General features: G+C 49.9%; 1 protein-coding gene across 4 annotated transcripts in view; it reads right to left on the reverse strand.

Moving 5' to 3' along the window:
* Positions 1-7,514: 7,514 nt before the first annotated feature.
* The window catches only part of LOC135269896 (protein FAM156A/FAM156B), a 32,204-nt gene continuing 19,595 nt past the window's right edge, over positions 7,515-20,123 (reverse strand). For 2 of the 4 annotated variants that reach the window (XM_064364341.1, XM_064364342.1), the window contains 2 exons: positions 16,725-16,807; positions 7,515-9,049 (listed from right to left, as the gene is read on the reverse strand). In XM_064364341.1, coding sequence (XP_064220411.1) covers positions 8,210-8,932 — 723 coding nt within the window. In that variant the 5' untranslated portion in view covers positions 8,933-9,049; positions 16,725-16,807 and the 3' untranslated portion in view covers positions 7,515-8,209. Of the gene's footprint in view, positions 9,050-16,724; positions 16,808-18,074; positions 18,854-18,879; positions 19,292-20,123 lie in introns of those variants that run through there. The other 2 variants (XM_064364344.1, XM_064364343.1) reach the window with 2 other exon arrangements.

Consider the following 20,123-nt stretch of genomic DNA (forward strand, 5'->3'; position numbering starts at 1 on the left):
CCCAGCTGGAATCTCCAACTGGTTCTGCAATGCCAAATCAAAGTACCCAATGCTGTCCTGGCCACAGTTCACGTTCCCTTTTTCAATACGCTGTTTCTCAGCATCTGTGAAGCCGCCCCTGACTTTCCTTCCACCCCGAGGCCATTACTTCTGAGTCTTCTCCTTGGTCCTTTTACATTGACTATCTCAAAAGTGTTGTTATTTCCTGGCTTGCAACCTTTGGCCTGGACGCTCCTCATTCTGTAGGTGACCCTGGGTGCCCACATCGCCACCCAGAGTTGGTTCCGTCCTTCTCTGCTTGTGTGCTGATGGATTCCTCCATCAGGAACTCCACTGGGAAAATCCCAGATGAGCCCCAGAGCCCCCAAAGGGCATGGTTTAAGGAGCATTTCCATTCAGATATCCCACAAGCCCAAAAAATCAGCGGGTGACCCCCCCGACCGTGTCCCTTGTCTCATGGGTTGGCACTGCCGTCCACTCAGTTCCTGATCCCCAGAACCCAGGAATTCTGCTAGGTTGGCTGCTGATCACCCCGTGACTCTGCAGGCTTTGGAAAAAGGCAACCGTGACCTCCACATTGCCACAGATGAGGAAAGAGTCTCCTGTGAAGGCTTCGTATTGGCAGAGACTCTGGTGGCCCCCACAGGGAAGGCCAAAGGGCGGACTCTGGCCCTGGAATGTATCTCAGACACCGAAATGCTCATCTCCTCTGAGCACTCAACAGATAACCTCTAAATCCCTAGATCGGGACATAGCAGTAGGAGCCCATCATTTAGAGACACAGAGCTTAATATTCAGAAGAAACAGCTGAAGAAAAAAGAGAAGTTTGTGGAGGTGGGTCTCCACGGAGCACATGAAACAAGGGATGGCTGAATTGTATTTTTCATCGTATATATTACCTAGTCCTATATGGCCCTTTATCTAAGCAGAAGGATTCATCTGATATCACTAATTATAATAAAATGTGAACCATGCGTCTCAACACACTCAATACATAAGCCTGGGAGCTGATTCATCCACATCAGCTGATACGAATCTGAGCCATGTCTAGATTTAAAGAACTATCGTGTGATGTCTCGTAAAGGTACCTATGCGATGTTTTACTCACCTTGAAAATACCTCAAGCATACGAGATTCTCGCCAGAAATAACAAGTGATATGTTTCATTGGCAAATGCAGCACGTTCCCGTCAAAATTTTGATTTCAGGAATAAGGAGGAAAGCAAGCACAGTGTCAGCTGTAAAACATGCACTCACGCTTCTGTGAATGGTTTTTACCTTTCCTTAGCCCGGGAAATCTATTAGCCCTAGAAACTACCAGCATATCAGGGAACAATGACGTCCTGCTTGTCCTCTGACGCGGGACCTTTCAGATACGCTTTTCTTCCTGTGAGGATGGTTCCCTTTCTGCAGCTGCCACCTTGGCTTTCATAAGAGGAGCTGTAAGATGATACTCACGCTGGGGCCCCATTCCAGACATGCTAAGTCAGACTCTCGGGGGATAGGGCCCGGCATCTGCTCTTGGACAAATGCTCCACGAGAGACCTGACGCACAGCTGACGTTGAGACACATAAGCACACACTTCCCTTCTCCTGTCCTCTTTTTAAAATATAACCTTGGACTTCATAGCCTTGCTTGCAGTTAATGAATTGGAAAAAAACGTGTGGGTTGCCCTCTCTTTTTTTTTTTTTTTTAAGACAGAGTCTTGCTCTGTCACCAGGCTGGAGTGCAGTGGTGCGATCTTGGCTCACTGCAACCTCCGCCTCCCGGGTTCAAGCGATTCCCCTGCCTCAGCCTCCAGAGTAACTGGGATTAGATGTGTGCCAACATGCCCAGCTAATTTTTTGTATTTTTAGTAGAGACGGGGGTTCACCATGTTGGCCAGGATGGTCTCGAACTCCTGACCTCGTGATCGGCCCGCCTCGGCCTCCCAAAGTGCTGGGATTACGGGCGGGAGCCACCACGCCCGGCCGCCTTCTTTTTCAAGACCATCTTTTAACGTATGTATTCTACAGCCACATCTGGAGCAGGTTGAAAGACTTAGGAGAGTGTTTATGCCACAGCTTTCCCTTTCCAACCTGATACTCGGCAGGCCCAGGAGAGAGAGAAGAGCCTTGCAGGTGGGAAGGGGTGGAGAGGTTCTGTTGTCTTGGTAACCGTGCTGCCACTCATCCCATCGGGGGGCTCAGCTCTGGCAGGGACCCTGTGGGTGAGACACCACCCCTCCCCACTCTGGATGTCTTCCTGTGCTCAGAGGTTGAAGCTGAGGACTGAGGTTGGTTACCAGGGAAACCGAAGCCAGGTCCCTGAGATTGGCAAACAGAAAAACCAGCCGTGGAATTCAGGAGGCAGCATGGATTACGGGAGCCTGCCCACAGACAGGGGATGTACAGTCACTAGAGCGTGCACCCACAGAGTGCCTGCGCAGGAACGCGCACACACCGTACACAGACACACATGTAGACACATGCACTCACCAGCACTCCCTCTGCCCAGGTGTGCACAGTCTATCTGGCTGGAGCATCAAGTGTACGTGGAGGAGACAGGCGACCAGGCGGGACATGTAGGCGGGACGCAGAAGAGGGAAAGAGAGAGGATATTGCTTACTGTTGTAAAAAAAACAAAACAAAACAAAACAAAACAAAACTGCATACCCTTTCCTCAAGGACTTATGGTCACATTTGCAGTACTTTTTTTTTTTTTTTTTTTTTTTTGACGAATTTTGCTTGTGGCCCAGGCTAGAGTGCAATGGTGTGATCTAGCCTCACGGCAGCCTCCGCCTCCTGAGTCCAAGAGATTCTCCTGCCTCAGCCTCCTGAGTAGCTGGGATTACAGGCACGCACCCCCACGCCAGGCTAATTTTGTATTTTTAGTAGAGACAGGGTTTCTGTCTGTTGGTCAGGCTGGTCTCAAACTCCCGCCCTCAGGTGATCCGCCCGCCTCGCCGCCCAAGGCGCTGGGATCACAGGTGTGAGCCACCACGCCCAGCCTGTACTACAGTTTCTTAAATGGCTTTACTAAGGTATAATTTGTTTGCCACAAACTTCACATATGTCAAGGGAACAATACAGTGAGTTTTAGTAAACTGACAGTTTTGTAGCTCTCACCACCATCCAGTTTCAGAGTACTTCCATCACCCCAGAAAGATCTCTGGTACCCGCTAGCAGCAGTCAATCGCCGTTAGTTTACCGCCAGGCCTGCCCAGGCAACCAGTAAGCTACTTTTTCTCTCTGTAGAGCTGCCTCTCTGGGCATTTCCTATAAACTGACTTGTGCAATAAGTGGTCTTTTGTGTCTGACATCTGTCAATTAGCATAACGTGTTAGAGGCTCAAACACGCTGCCACATGCATCGGTAGCGTGTTCCTCGTCACGGCTCAGTAACATTCGGCTATATGGATATACCACTTCTTTATCCTTTTACCCACTGGTAGACATTTGGCTTGTTTCCACTCTGGGGCCTTCCTGAAAAATGCTGCAGCAAACATTGGAGTACATGTCTGTGTATAGGCGTGGTTTTATCACGAATGGATCTCGGATACCGTCAAATGCTTTTCTCTGTCTGTGATGATGATGATCTAGTTCCCGTTCTCTATTATATCAGCAGGGTAGATTACCTTAACTGAAATTTGAATGTTAAGCCAGTCCTGCATTCCTAGAATAAATGACACTTGGTCATGTTGCATAGCCCACTGTACGTATGACTGGATTAGTTTGCTAATATTTTGCTGGGGATTTTTGCAGGCATATTCATGATGGATGTTGGTTTAAGGTATCCTTCTGCTCTCTCTGTCTTGCTTTATTATTATTATTGCTGTCTGTGTCTTGCTTTATTACTATTATTATGTTTTTGAGACAAGTCTCACTGTGCCAATCCAGGATGGAGTGCAGAGGTGCAATCTGGACTCACTGCAACCTCCACCTCCCAGGTTCAAGCGATGCTCCTGCCTCAGCCTCCTGAGTAGCTGGGAATACAGGTGCCCACCACCATACCTGGCTAATTTTTCTAGTTTTAGTAGAGTCAGGGTTTCACCATGGTTAGTCAGGCTGGTCAAGAACTCCTGGCCTCAGGTGATCCACCCACCTCGGACTCCCAAAGTGCTGGGATTACAGTCGTGAGCCACCGCCCCCAGCCTCTGTCTGGCTTTAGGAGCAGAGTAATAAAATTTTCAGAGGGTGAGTTGGGAAGTGTTCCCTCCTCCTCTATATTCTGAAAGAATCCATGAAGAGTTGGTATCATGTATTTTGTAAATGTCGGACAGACTTCACTAATGAGGCGGCGGAGCCTAGACTGTCCCTAGTGGGAAGATGTTTAATGTAGTCTATTTCCTTACCCGCTCCAGGTCTACTCAGATGTCCCACGTGATCATTGCACTTGCACCTTTCTCTGTCCCCATCCTTTCTCGCCTGCCGGTGCCTTTGGTTTGGGTTCGGCCTCTGCTGTAGAATTTCGCATACTGGACATCTGTGGACATCACAGGACTGCACGTCCTAGTCTGTAACTTGGGATAGGATGGTGTCTCAGACACGACCACCAGGTCCCCTCCGTCCCCCATAGACAGGTATAGGGATAAAGACCTGGAGGTGAGGACGTGGCGCGTGTGCAGAGTGCCTCAGTTTCCTCTACTCACCCATTTTCCATGCCTGTTCCTGGAGACCCAAAACCCCGTGGCACTGAGCATCTGTGAGCTCCCCAAGGAAGCCCCTGATGTCTGCTTTTTCCAACTCAGATCCTCCTCACTCCTTTCATCTCCTGGGACCGGGACCACACAGGATCAGCCACCTGTTCTCTCACACAACGATGCGTATCTGCTAGGGTTTCAATGTTTGTGTTCCCTCCAAAACTCACGGTGAAATTAATCCCCACTGCAGCAGTGTTGGGAGGTGTGGAACGACGGCAGGTGTTCAGGCCATCACGGCAGAGCCCTCGTGAGAGAATGAAAGGAGCTTGCAGCAGTGGTTTGTTCTCTCTTTTCCTCTTCTGCTATGCGAGGACATAACACTCTTCCCGGCTTGCCCTTCCACCTTTTGCCCTGTGAGGAATTGGATTGGGGTTTGCTAATATTTTGCTGGGGATTTTTGCAGGAATATTCATGATGGATGAAGACTCTTGCCAGATACCAGATACTGGGACTTTTGTTTTGGACATCCCAGCATCCAGGGTCATGAGAAATAAATTTGTTTCCATTACAAATTGCCTGCTTTCTTGGTCCATTTTGCTTTGTTATCTCAGAATACCTGAGACTGGGTAATTTCTAAAGAAAATTGGAGGCCAGGCACGGTGGCTCATGCCGGTGGCTCCCATCACTCTGGGAGGCCGAGCGGGGAGGATCCCTTGAGGCCAGAAGCTGGAGATCAGCCTGGGCAAGATAGCCAGACGCTGTCTCTACAAAAAACTTAAAACTTGGCCTGGCATGGTGGCACAGGCTTGAGCTACTCGGGAGGCTCTGGTGGGAGGATCACTCGAGCCAGGAATTCAAGGCTGCACTGAGCCATGATCGTGCTACTGGGCTCTCCTCTGGGCAACAGAGCATGACCCTGTGTCTAAAAAAATTAAAATAAATACATCTTTTAAAAAGAAAAAAATCGGTTTATCTGGCTCACAATTCTGGTGGCCAAAACATTCAGTCTTGGGCAACTGCATCTGGGGAGGGCCTCGGGCTGCTTCAACTCATGGTGGGAAGTGGAGGGGGAGCCGGCGTGTGCAATGAGATCACATAGGAAGGAGGAAGGGAGAGAGAATCCGGGGAGGCCAGACTCCTGTGAACAACCCGCTCTCCTGCCAACTAATCCATACCCGTGAGAGCAAGAACTCAGCCCAGAAGGATGGCATCACAGGACACTGAGTCTTTCATGAGGGATCCTCACCATGACCCAAACACCTCCCTCTAGGACCCACCTCCCAACACTGCAGCACTGGGCGTTAAACTTCAACCTGACTCTTGGTAGGGATAAACACGCCACATCTAATCCAGAGCACCCAGCCTGTGGTATTTCATGATATAGCGGAAGGACAGAGACTAAGACGGGGTCTGATCTCTCTCCCTGATCAATCAATCAATCAGCCAGAGCAGGGCTACCTCTGTGACTCCTCCTGACCTCCCCAGCATGACAGTCGACGAAGCCCGCAAGGGAGAGAGGCAGGGTGAGGAAATGGAAACCCTGATGATTGCTGAAATGCTATCACTGGTAGCACGGACCGGGTGTGCCTGCTGGGCTGACTGAGAAGGTCTGCGAGACAGCATTTCGGTGGCTGGGGAGTCAGACAGAGGCATGCATCCCCGGCCACCGCTTTAGGACCTCCACAAACTCTCCGCAAGGTGGGGATGATTGTACCTGCCCCACGGCACCGTGCGGAGGATTCGGCAACGGGTCTCGTCAAGATTTGGTGCTACCAGCTATGAAATGACCACCAAAGGCCCTGCTCTAGGCAGTTCACCCACAGCCTTCACAGAGGTGAACTGCCGAAGGGGGCCACCTCCGATCCCAGCCTGCCTAGGTTCGTGTGCTAGTTCTGCTGGTGCCATGGGCTGGTTCCCTAACTTCTCTGGTGTTCTGCTTTCCAAATTCATACAGTGGAACTGAAAATGTTGCTAGAGGATGGGTCTGTGGAAGTGGAGGAAGGCAGCTAATATGTGAAAGTGGGGAAAATACTGTCAGAACCCTAGGAAACATAGGCCAAAGGGCAAGGCCTCGAACCCCTTTGAAACCCTCCTCAATTCACTGGTCTGCATTTAGGCCTTTGTGTTTCAAGAGGGAAAAGCCCTGCTTTTTTCCTTTTTTTACCTTCTCCCTGGAGCTGGGTCACCTCAACTGTCAAGCTCTCTCATGAGATCCCAGCATCAGAATCTAAAACACTTACTTGTTTTCAAGCCACTTCTGTTGGCAGTAGGCATACAGGCTTTTGCAGCGAGACAGCTCTGGGGAATACCTAAAAACGGACTGGCACAAAGCAGAGTTTGTTTTCAGTTCAGAGGAGTCATGCGGGTACTGGCTGGGGTCACACCTCAGGATTCTGCAGAGGTTAAAAGAAAGGTAGATTTAGTCATTGGTTCTTCCTGCAATCAAAAGACACAGATGTCTAAATAATCCCAGTTAGATTCTGGAAGAACCCAAGGACGCTCTGGTTCTCACGAAGCAGTTGCAAACTGCTGCTCAGGTTCACCCACCCGGGCGTACCACACCGCAAGCAATGGCCAGCCCCGCATCCCCCAGGCCGGGGCACCAGCACTGGCGCCAACACGCAGGGCTCTCACCGTGGGCGGCAGACTCTGCTTCCACGTCTCCTGTGGGCAGGAAGCCTCTCTTCGAAGCCGTGGTGCTGCCTGGCTGCTGGTCTCGCCGCATCCAGTGACTGGGCTGTGTTCTCTGGTGCCCTCCCTCCCCCGTTCCCAGTCTCCACAGCTTAGAGCTTCCCTCAATAAGCCCGGATCCGCTGCTGGGAGATTTCAAGGGAGCCAGCCCAGATCTAACGAGAAAAATCAATACGGAGGAACAAACCTGAATTCTACACCTATTTTCCATTCCTACATGTATTTATTTGGTATTGGTGATGAGGAACCCCATCAGAAATTCCTGCAAGGGAGAATACTACTCGACTGTTAGGGGCAAGGCGACATTGATATACACGTAGCTTACCACATACATAAAAGTTTACGCAAACAGTACAGCGGCGGACCACCAAGTTCTCATTCCACATCCCTTTCCCACACTGTGTTTAGCTGCCCGTTCTTGAAACTGGATCTCAGGGCAGCGCGCTGCATGTCAGCAGGCCTAGTACTGCGTCTCGGAGGCAGTCAACTCAGTGGTGCAAAAGCATATAGGACAGCGACAAGGCATTCACACTACACTGACATGTGATCTCTTACGGACAGCAGGAAGGGAAGAGAGACGGAGGTCCAGGGTGGGAAAGCGACAACATGCATCACGGGAGGCAGGTGAGACGCGGCGGGGACCGCTGGGACGCAGTGTCCCTTGCCACAGGATGCCTCGCGGCCATCTGAGAATGGCAGGCACCAAAGATGAGGACCTTCCTGGGGTCGGTCAAGCGTCATGCTGGGAGGATTCCCACGTGTCCCCGTAAACGGGTCCTGGCACTCATCCGACCGCAGCTTGCTGTTTCGTCCCCAAAATGGTCCCACGCCCAGGCGCTGCCAACACGCGGGCTCCGTCTGAGTCCCTCCGGGTCTCCATCCCAGGTGGGTGCGCATCTCAGTTTTCCTCTAACCACTGCTTGAGCAGCCTCTGAAACATTATTTTGCTCTCCTGCTGCCTCTCTCGCTGACGCTTCTCCTCTGCCTCCTGCGGCTGGAGCGCCGCTTCAGGCAGAGGCCCGGGCTGGTTGGTACCTAGGTTCAGGGTCAAGCCACTGAGGCCCTGCACCAGCGTCTCCCAGGAGGAGGGAAGTGGGGCCCTGTTCCTCTCCCCAGGGATCCCAGAAAGATTCGGCCTGTGGCTCTGGCAGTATCGACATTCACATCGGAATCGATTCTGACCTCTGTCACCTAACGGGGAGATTCTGGCTTCCCTCCCAACAGCGTAGGGGGCCATGTGATCGCGGTGTCTCCTCCTCACGTGCCTCAGGAATGCTTTCTTCCTCTGAAGGAATTCCAGCCTCTCCCACCGCTGCTCTTCGAGCGTCTTCTCCTCTCTGTACCGCTGGTGGAGCAGCCCCTCGGGGAGAGGCGCGGAGTGGCTGGGGCCAGGGCCGGGGCTCAGGCTGCTGGGGCCAGGGCCCAGGCTCAGGCTACTGAGGCCAGGACCGGGGCTCGGGTTACTGAGGCCAGGACTAGGGCTCAGGTTACTGAGGCCCATCATCAGCTGCTCCGAGTACGAAGGCTGCGAGGGCGCTGGGCCTTCCCGGGAAGTCTCTGCAGCTGCCATCGGGAAAGATTTAGAAGGCGATGCTGGATTCTGTTTCTGGAGTGGATCCATGGAGGTGTGGTCCCAGCTGGAAGCTCCACCAGGCCCTTGGGTCTAGAAAGGGTGGTGAAGCTGGAGGTTCTCAGACACCAAGAAGGTAGCGAGGAATGTGTGCAGGCAGAACCCAGACTGCAACACAAGGTGATAAGACAACAAGAAAACACATGATTATTCATCTGACTCAACCTCTCTGTCCCTCCACTTCCTGTGCGTCAAATGGGGATTATACAGACACCCCCTTCTAGGCTTCTTCTGAGGACGATGTGAGATCATACATCTCAGCAGCTGAGAATACTAATGCCATCTAATAAAGGACTGAGAAATGATACCAATTAATGCATCCACGTGACCCGGGGTGCAAAAGGATGCGATGCAGTTCGGTGATGCTGATTCCCCGCTGACATTTTCCAAACCCTTCCCAAGCATCATCTGAAGAATAATCAATGCGTGACTCACAGGTGCTCTCCCCATGAGCGTTTATTTTCTTCCATTCACAAGGGAGACTTTTACTCAATTGTAAGCGTTTGCACCATGGGGGCACACCCTTTTGCATGTTCGTCTTCCTGCACTGGGTTTGTGTCTAGTCAAAAAGGCTGCTCATACCTATGGAAATCGTCTCCGAATTCCTACTGTAGATAAGAATTTATTTTGCTAAGCAACAGAAGCAAAAACCCCCAGGAGACTTCAAACAGAAAAAAACATACAGGAATTCAATTAGTCCAAAAGCTGGTTCTTTGAAGTGATAAACACGTGGCAGGACTGACTGGGGGGAAACAGGGCAAAGAAACAAGTTACCAATATCAGGAACGCAAGAAGAGATTTCACTCCAGACACAGAAAACATAAAATGGTCAACATGGTAAGAATACACGTGATTCTACAGCTTCACATTGCACAGGTCAGAGGAAATGTAGCACATACTCGAAAACCACAAGCTACCAAAACTCACATAGGATGGATTTCAAACACTGAACTGTGTGCACGGTCCTGTATGTTTTAAATAAACTGAATTCACAGGTAAACACATTTGCAAAGACATCTCTGGGCCAAGACAGTTTTTCTGGCAAATTCTAACAAACATTAAATGAAGAAATAGCAGCAACTTACACAACTTCTTCTAGGAAACAAAGCAGAGGGAATGCGTCCCACCGATTTTATGAGACCAGCACCGCAGGGATACCAAGAAAATGACAGACCAATATTCTTTCCTAACACAGGCACCAAAGTATTCAACAAAAACCTAGCAGTTTGAATGGAGCAATATGTGAGAAGAAGAATGAGCCACGATCAACTGGGTTTTATAGAGGGAATGTGAGGACTGTTCTTCCCATACCTGAAAATCCATCAATGTAATCCACAGATTGAGAGATCAGGTGAAGAACAAAAATGACAGGATCACATCAAGCTATGCAGAAAAACCATCTGACTAGATTCAAAGTCCACTGGTGATATAAAAACTAGCACCCTAGGGACACAAGACAACTTCCTCCCCCACAAAAAGGCCGTAAACAGTCAAACCTACAACTAACAAGCCACTCAATGGTCAAAGACTGGATGCTTTCTGCCTGAGGATGTGAACCAGGCAGGGACGTCTATTCAACGTCACGCTGGAGGCCTAGTCAGTGCTATAGTGCCAGAAGAGTCACGGCACGCACCGGAGACAGCAAGAAACCAAAGTACTCTTTTTCGTAGGTCATGTGATCGTCTACATGGAACAAGCCATGCATCTCCCCCAGACTCTCAGAGCCAATAAGACCTTAGTGCTCATTAATGAGAGCTTAGCAGCGATACAGGAGAGAAAGTCAACACACGGAAAACAATCCCATGAGTAACTGGAAACCTAAATTTAAGAAAGAATACCGTTTACAAAAGCTACAAACACAGTGAGACCGTTACGTATAGAGCTTAAACACATGGAATGGGTCTGTGTACCGAAAACTACAAAACAGTAATGAAGAGATCAAAGAAGATTTGGTTAAATGGAGAGAAACAATGTGTTCCCAGATTTAAAGACTCAAGAAGGGAAAAAGTCAACTGTCCCCAACTTGATGTGTAGAATGAATGCAGTGCCTGCCAGTCAGAATCCTTGAGGGACATTTACACATATAAACAAGCAGATTCGACAATTCACGTGGAATAGCCGATGTTCCAAAAAGCAGAAGGGATTCAGAGAGATCGTGTTATTGGATTTTCACATTTGCTCTAAAGCTGTAATAATGGAGATTGCTGGATTACAGGGGTAGACATATAGATCCATGGAAGAAAGCAGAGTCCATGAATCCATCCACAGAGATGTGGCCAGTCAGTTTTGACACGGATGTGAGAGGGAATCCAATGGAGAAAGGATAAGCTTTACAATACACGAGGCACCGTGTCCTTATGCGAGGAGATGCGCCTCAACCTCAACCTTTATGTGCAGTTGAGGAAAAATGCTTCAGAGACCTACACGGCAAAGTTCAATACTAAGACTTTTGGAAAGAAACCGTAGGAGGACATCTTTGTGAGGGGAGGCTAGGACATGACGTGAGATGCACGATCCATGGAAGGGAAAGATGGATGAATAGAATTCTGGCAAAATTTAAAACTCTAGGTCCGGCCGGGCACGGTGGCTCCTGCCTATAATTCCAACACTGCCGGAGGCTGAGGTGGCTGGTTCACTTGAGTGCAGGTGTTCGAGACCAGACTGGCCAACATGGTGAAACCCTGTCTGTGCCAAAAAATATAAAAATTAGCTGGCACGGTGGCACATGCGTGTAGTCCCCAGCTACTGTGGAGGCTGAGGCAGGCGAATCACTTGAGCCCAGTAGGCAGAGGTTGAAGTGAGCCGAGATCGAGCCACTGCCCTCCAGTCTGGGCTACAGAGCGAGACCCTGTCTCAAAATCATCAATCAATCAATAAGAGACAATAAAATAAAACCTTGGCTGTGTAAGAGCTAGTGTGTTCCGAAAAAGAAAATCAAAGTTGCACCACTAGGAGGAAATGTTTGAGAATCATTGACCTGACTGAGATCTCACATCCAAAATACATGGCACATTATCAAAACTCCACAATAAGAAAATCAACACCCCAACTAGAAAATGGGGGAAAGACTTGAACGGGAGCACATGAAACCATATTTAACGTCACTGAGCACTAGGGGAACGCAAATTAACATCGTGAGTACTGGCAACGCCAAGCGAGGAGAACATGCTGGGCGACTGGAACTCTCACACTTTGCAGCTGGGAGGGCGAAATAGCAGAGCAACTTGGAGAAGCATCTTGGCAGTTTCTTGTAGGTGAAACAGATGTTTACCATAGGACCCAGCCATCCCACTCCTGGGGATCTACCCTAGAGAAATACAAAAACTTAGGTTCACAAAAGAGCTCGCACTGAATGATAAAAGCAGCTCGATGCAAAACTGCCCCAAACTGGAGAGAGGAAAACGTCCTTTGGTGGAAGGCTGGCTGAACACCTGTGATCTTCCACACAGTGAAACTGCTTTTTCAGCCTAGGACAGAAGCATCCGACACTCACTCAACATGTTCATCAGGCCAAAAGAAGGAAGCCCACCTCACAAGGCCACAAACCATATGGCGTCACTGACACGACACTCTCCCCCAGACAAAACTAGAGGGAAGGAAACAGATCACTTTACACCAGGGATGCGGGTGAGGGAGGGGTAACCGCGATGGGGCAGTTCCAGGGAGTGTCCTGGGGTGATGGGACTGTTCTGCATCCTGACCGTGGTGATGGTGGTGACAAGAACGTAAGCCTGTGTTAAAGCTCACAGAACTATACTCCCGAGGGAAAGAAGTCAATCTTGCTGTAGGTTAAGTGAAAAAACCCAATGGCATATTTTGCAATAAGGGTATCTCTCTGTATTCTTTTGATAAATACATCTTAGATGAATGCAACCAAAAATTGACATTAAATGCTAAATGGAAACTTCGGACCAGCCTCCCAGGCTCTATTCTTTTGACAAACTTGGAAACCAAGAATTCACTAGTTTTCTTGAGAGGATGCTGGTCCTCTGAACGTTTATTCACCAAATTGTGGCTACCAGCACACACCGGGGTAGGAAAGAACCAAATCAGAAACAGTTTGAATATGTACTGCACACACACACACACACACACACACACACACACACACACACACCCCAGAAAGGGTTAATCTTTCAGAAATTGAAATCTATCTTCCCTACGAGTTAGTTCCCTGACATCCTTTGGGCCACCACCGTATTACACAAACGCTTATGTGTGAAACGTGTGGAAAATGATTTTTTTTTTGTGAGACGGAGTTTTGCTCTTGTTGCCCAGGCTGGAGTGCAATAGTGCGATCTCGGCTCACTGCAACCTCTGCCTCCCGGGTTCAAGCGATTCTCCTGCCTCAGCCTCCCGAGTAGCTGGGATTACAGGTGCCCACCACCATACCCGGCTAATTTTTGTATTTTTAGTAGAGATGGAGTTTCACCATGTTGGCCAGGATGGTCTGGATCCCTTGACCTCGTGATCCACCCACCTTGGCCTCCCAAAGTGCTGGGATTACAGGTGTGAGCCACCCTGCCCAGCGGGAAAACTATCCTACCCCAATTACCACCCAGCCAATTTTCAGGTGTCACAAGGATTCTCTCAGGATCTATTTCTACATGGAGAAGCTAATTCTCAGAGAGAAAAAAGTCCTCACAACCCTTTCCCCCCTTTTTTTGTTGAGGCAGGGTCTTGCTCTGTTGCCCAGTCCGGTGTGCAGTGGCAGAATGTTAGCTCACTGCAACCTCCGTTTCCTGGGCTCAATTGTCCCTCCAGCCTCAGCCTCCCGGGCAGCTTACGCTACAGGCGAGAGCCACCATGCCTGGCTAACTTTTGTATTTTTTATAGAGACGGGGTTTCACCATGTTGCCTAGGCTGGTCTCGAACTCCTGAGCTCAAAGTGTTCCTCGTGCTTCAGCCTCCTAAATTGTTGGGATTACCGGCATGAGCCACTGTGCCCAGCCAACAACACCTTTATAGGAAGAAATGAGGGCTGGGCGTGGTGGTTCATACCTGTAATCCCACCCTTTGGGAGGCCGAGGCGGGCTGATCACCTGAGATCAGGAGTTAGAGACCAGCCCCGCCAACATGGCAAAACCCCAGCTCTACTGAAAATACAAAAAAATTAGCTGGGTGTGGTGGTGGGCACTTGTAGTTCCAGCCACTAGAGAGGCTGAAGCAGGAGAATCATTTGAACCCAGGAGGTGGAGGCTGTAGTAAGCTGAGATTACACTACTGCACTCCAGCCTGGGCAACAGGGCAAGACTCTGTCTCAAAGGAAAAAAAGAAATATGAAGATTCTGGAGACGTCAGCTGACAACCAGCCTGCATAGTCATTGCTCTTTCCTCTTTCTCCCTCCATCAATTTTGTGAAATGAAACATTTTACCGTCCTACGTGTAGGTTCATCCAGAGATTCTCAAACCACACCCATGGAGTCACTCATGATCCCTGACAGAGGCATTATGGACAACGAGGTCTAGAGAAGTCCCCTGTGTGTACGGAGGGGAGCGGCTGCAGCAAGACATGTGACTTCCCTTCCTTCATCATCTCACCAACGTCATTCCTTCAACAGGCAGTTGCTCCCCGGGAAAAGATCTTGTATCAAAAATCTCTGCATAAAACACCACAGCCTCAAGTTTCCTGCATCATCTCACGCAGCTACTGAAGAGAGGGAGGGGCTACTGGAGACAGGGAACCCAGACAGTTTAGCCGTCAGACCTGCAGCATGAAAGGTGATGTCTCTGGGAACCGATCCCTCACTGGGATGGTTTTATCTGGGAACTGATCCCTCACTGTGATGGTTTTATCGGTCAACTTGGCCAGACTTGGTGACTGGTCCCCTTTGGTCAAACGCTACTCTAAATGTTGCTGGGAAGGGATCTGTGGATGTGATTAACATTTATCATCAGGCTGGGCATGGTGGCTCACGCCTATAATCCCAGCACTTTGGGAGGCCGAGGTGGGTGGATCGTTTGAGGCCACCAGTTCCAGACCAGGCTGGCCAACACAGTGACACCCCATCTCCACTAAAAATAAAAATTACTCGGGTGTAGTGGTGGGTGCCTATGGTGGTTCGGGAATGCCATGGCCCCTAGCAAGACTTTCACTTTCATTCAACCTGCAGGACTCAGCCGAGATAGCACTTCCCCGCTAGAAGCCTTCTCCAAGCTCCTAAAACAACCTGTATTTCTCCGTCCTGGCCCCAGTCCCACTCAGCTGTCAACAGGTAGTTGTCTGTCAACCCCCCAGCCCTGGAGCTGACAGAGGCCAGGGACTTTGTCTTGTTCACCCACCACAGAGCCTTGAGCCCAGTGGACATCCACATTCACAAATATCTATGAAAGGAAACAAGGAGTATGGGGCCCGTCATAAACATCTCACTGAGTATGTCAAGTCAACTCTGCAGAATCCATATTTTTCCACGTTGCAAAGGCAGAAATTCCTGCATGGAGAGGTCAAGTAACTTCCCTCAGATCACACAGCCACTCAGGGACAGAATTCCCTCCCGGGTCTCCCTGATTGCAGATGCATACACCCTTGGTGGCATTGCCTCTCTGGGTGTTCAGCCTCCTCTGACGCCTAAGTGAGAAAGTGATCCCGAGGGAAGAGTTCAGACAGCAGAGTCCTGGGGGCTGAATCGCGTGTCCACAGCTGCCCGGGGATCGGGTACAACGCTGCGACTCCTTACTCTCATTTTCTCCTGGCCACTTCTGTTCCTTTGCTGAAAATGCTGCACCTCTCACACCTCTCGCACTACCCACTCTCATTTGCTTCATTTCTCCTGTGCAGAAGGAGAAAGAGAACAGCTAAGCAAGTGAATCCAGACTACACCCTGGAGATGAGCGCCAGGAAGAGCTTTGTGTTTCTTTTAAAGATTGAGCCAGTCCTATGCGATGCTTGTTTCAATGTTCCAAATACGATATGAGATCCCCTTATAAAATCTATTTATTTCCATTTAAAGACACAGATTTCACTTAATAATCCCAATTAAATATGGACTTTTTTTTTTTTTTTTTTTTTTTTGAGACGAAGTCTTGCTCTGTCACCCAGGCTGGAGTGCAGTGACCCGGTATCAGTTCACTGGAGCCTTCACCTCCCGGGTTCAAGCAATTCTCCTGCCTCAGCCTCATGAGTAGCTGGGATTACAGGTGCCCGTCATCACGCCTGGCTAACTTTTGTATTTTTAGTAGAGACGGGGTTTCACCATGTTGGTCAGGCTGTTCTGAAATTCCTGACCTCGTGAACTACCCGCCTCGGAAAGTGCTGGGATTACAGGCATGAGCCACCGCGCCTGGCCACATGGACCTTTTTCTAGAAGTGCCAAAATCCTACAGCAAAATGACTAAGATCTGTGCAAGGTCTCTGGGTGCTGAAAACTGTGCTCCTAGTCTCGTGCCATGCCAGGGGAAAGGAGTCTGACTCTTAGCCATGCAATGCCACACAGATTGAGAAAAGAGTCTGTCCTACACACGGCTTTTGGATGCCTACACAGATTCTCTCTATGCTGCTGGGTCTGGAGTAGAGGAGTTGTAATTCTTAGCAGCTTTGTAACAAAAGAACAGGTAGTCAGTAAAGCCAGCAATGCCTACTTTTAAGACAGAAAGAAGAAAATGAAGACAGCAGTGAAGCATGGTGCTAGCATCAGGGGTCTCCCAGCAGGTGAGTCCACAGAAAAGCAGCGGGAGTACAACCAGGAGTCCAGGGAGGGGCACATTCTGAGGGACCAAGACCAGTGGCTAGAGCAGCAAGAGGAAGACAAGGAGCAAGTCTCCTCTTGTGAGAAAGGAGCTTACCTAGACTCGCCCAAGGCAGTCAGGTCGCTGGGTTCACAAGGTCGATGCTGTGGGTGTAGGTCGAGTGGCTGCTACACCTTCACCTACAAAAGAAAACAACCTCACTGGCCAGGTCCCATTCCTCCAGGTATTTACTGACAGCCCACTCCATTCAGCAGTGCCTTCAGTGAATTGCCCAATGCAGACCCATCCCAAGGACAAGTCTCAGTCAGAAATAAAATATTGTCCAAGAAGCCAGGAATGGTGGTTCACACCTCTAATCCAAGCACTTTGGGAGGCTGAAGGGGGAGAATTGCTTGAGCCCAGGAATTTGAAACCAGCCTGAGCAACAGGGCGAGACCACCATCTCAACAAAATTTTAAAAAATTAGCCAGGCACAATGCCGTACACCTGTGGTCCCAGCTACTGAGCAGGCCCAGGTGGGACGATCACTTGAACCCAGGAGGCTGAGGCCAGTGCAGTCCAGCCTGGGTGACAGAGTGAGACCATCCCCCCAAAAACAAAACAAAACAAAACAAAAAGACAACCGTGGCAAGCATGAGACACGGGGGCTCCTGACACAGAGGAAGTCAAAACCACCATAGCCCAGGTGGTAAGAACAGCTTCTCCCAGGGTGTGGTATGATATATATTATCTGCACCAGTTGCAGATGACGTAACAGGATCAGAGAGTAACTTCTGAGTAGCACTGAAGGTCACACATCTAGGCAGTGGTGGTGACCATTTCTCACTGAGGTCTGCTGAAATACAGAAGTCACTCCACTATTTGTGACACCAATCTCTCTTTATATTGCCACCTGTTTTAATTCGCATTCTCTGACACATACTTACCTGCGGCTCCACCGACCTTCATATTCTCATAAGTGGCTAAAGACGGTATAGGCTTTTTTTTTTTTTTTTTTTTTTTTTTTTTTTAGCACATCAGGCCTTTCCATTAAAGAACCTATATCTCCTGTGCCAGGTACAATTGCCCAGCCCGGAAGTGAACATTTATCTGGAATTCATCTTCCAACCACACACTAAGGAAAGGAAATGGATTACTGCCATTAGGTATTTCACGAATTCTGAACTATGATTTCAAATGTAACCACTGTCCAACCAGGAACAGTAAAAACAGTGCTTCCCCATGAAAAGTATTCACAGGACATTTTATTAAATGCCAAAGCGTTCCAGGTAAGACACACTGCCCCTTTGACAGGGAGTTGTTGAAATTCTGCTCCTAAGAATACAGAAGTCCTTTCTCTCTCCGTTGCTAGTGCCCTGATAAGCCCAGCCAAGCAAAGCCATTCGCTTTTTTTTTTTCTGAGCAAACACCAAACCACCATCACACCCACGCACAAATCCAACGCACCCAATGGGGATATGTCAGTAGAGGGAAATGGCATTGGAGATGCAGCTGGAAATCCATGAGTACTCAGAGCACTACATTTCTGATGGCGCAGAGTGCTACCGCCCATGGTGGCCTGTACTCCAGCAAGGTGGATGACAGAGAGGCCTTCTTTCTCTAAACCTAACACCCTACAGTGGGTGCGACTACTGGACACAAATGGCCTGGGCCATTCATTGCGCGCGAATGCAGGAATCACAGCGCCCACTAAACGCACGTCTACTCATGTCACATCACGACCCTCCCTCTGTCACACGTCCTAAAAAGGGTTTGTGGGACGGTTTGTTTCAAAAGGGACAACGGAGTCTTCCTTGAAAACCCTCCAGTCACGGTGTTTCCTGCTGTGCGGTGGGAGAGGAGGTGGGGAAGGAGGTGATGCCAAGAACACGGTGATTTCTAAACCTGTTGAACAATGATTACAGCCCAAGTGTAGTTCCGCCGGCTACCAACGCCCGCGGCAAGTCTTGGCATCCTCTTTCTCCGCTGAAAAAGGCCACCCCCAAGCAGGGAAAGAGAACAACGCCACTCCTAGACTGCGCGACTGCATTCACACAGCGGGGAGCTAAGGGCAAAGGCGAAAACCACCCGCTTTCTCCGAAAGCCCCGCTCCCTGCCGGTCCCAAGACACGCCGGCCTGTGCTAGGGGACAGCCTCGGTGTCGGCCTCTCGCCCTGTCTCTATGGATGTGTCTCTCCCACCCGTCCCCCACCCGCTCTCAGTTTCTCCCGCGCGCTCGCTCGCTCGCTCCGTCTCTCTCGGGCTCTCTCACGCGCGTTCTCGCTCCGGAGCCGGTTCCCGCCGTCCAGGCACTAGCGCGGCGCCTCCTTTCCTTGGCCTTGGAAACGCAGCGCTGCCCGCTCAGAATTGACGGGTTAAGACCACCGAGAGGAGTGGTCCTCTGGCAGGCTAGAGGCGCCACAGCGCGGAAGGGAGCGTTGGCTTATCCTCGTTGACGTCACAGGCATGCGAGGCGGCTGAGAAACTGTAGTTTTGATTGGCTGCCGCGGGCCGTCTGGGAGCCGAGAGAGGGAGCGGGTGGGTGTCTGTCTGAGAGCGGCTGAGTGGCTTCTTGCGACCCAGGCCGCCCGGCTGCCTGCAAGGGTAGAAGGCGTGAAGCCTCGCGGCATTCCCAGAGCGGTCCTCACTGAAGCGTGGATCGTGGACCGGACGAGTGCTTCCGGAGGTCACGGGAGGAGACACCAGGCAGCGGACGTGACTTCACAGGCGAGGGACGTGGGAACTGGGCTGGAGGGATGGGAGGAGGCCGACCTCTCCTGTGATTGGCTGGGAGTTTTGAGCTAGGGCGCGCCCCTGAGAACCGACACCTGCTGTTTCATTTTGGTTACTGTTTTTTTGCTCGAGCGATACATGCACGCTGGTCAAGACAGAAACCAAACAATCCAAGCTATTGAAATTATTCAGACTACTGCCGTAGGGAGCGCGCCCCAGAAGTGGAAGTCACACTGTAACTGGGGCGAGAGGTGAAGGGCCGTGTCTTTTATTTCCTTAGGAAGGAGTAGACCGGTTTTAGTGGGGAGATTTATGGGTCAGGGTTTTTTTTGTAATCAGCGGAAGTCTCAGGCAGCTGAACAGGGAATATTTCTGTCTATGCCTAGCTACTTTGAGGAGGACAGATTTCCCATTTAAGTGAATCATTCCTGAGACAAAAAACAAGGAGTGGTGGGGTCTGCCATCTGGCAGTGATGGCACAGAGTGGACAGCCAGCAACCCTTATCTAAGTCCCAGGGAGAATATTGGTCCTTTGTGGTCAGCGATTTCCCAGAACATAAAAGTGCAGAGATTTCTTTACCATGGCGTATTTCAGGAATCAAGTGACATGCAACAATGTCTTTTCTAGCAGATACATGAATAGTACCTTTCTTTTTAACCCTGGAAGAAGCCGCCATTAACAGCAGTTTATAGTTTTCTAAAAGTAATATTTTACAGATGAGGCACAAAGAGGTTAGGTCACCTCCACATAGTCATTCAAGTCATGTCGTTGAGTCTCATATC

This window comes from Aotus nancymaae, unplaced genomic scaffold (assembly GCF_030222135.1).
Source record: "Aotus nancymaae isolate 86718 unplaced genomic scaffold, 86718_ANA_hifiasm-v0.15.2.pri h1tg000058l, whole genome shotgun sequence".
Lineage (NCBI taxonomy): Eukaryota > Metazoa > Chordata > Mammalia > Primates > Aotidae > Aotus > Aotus nancymaae.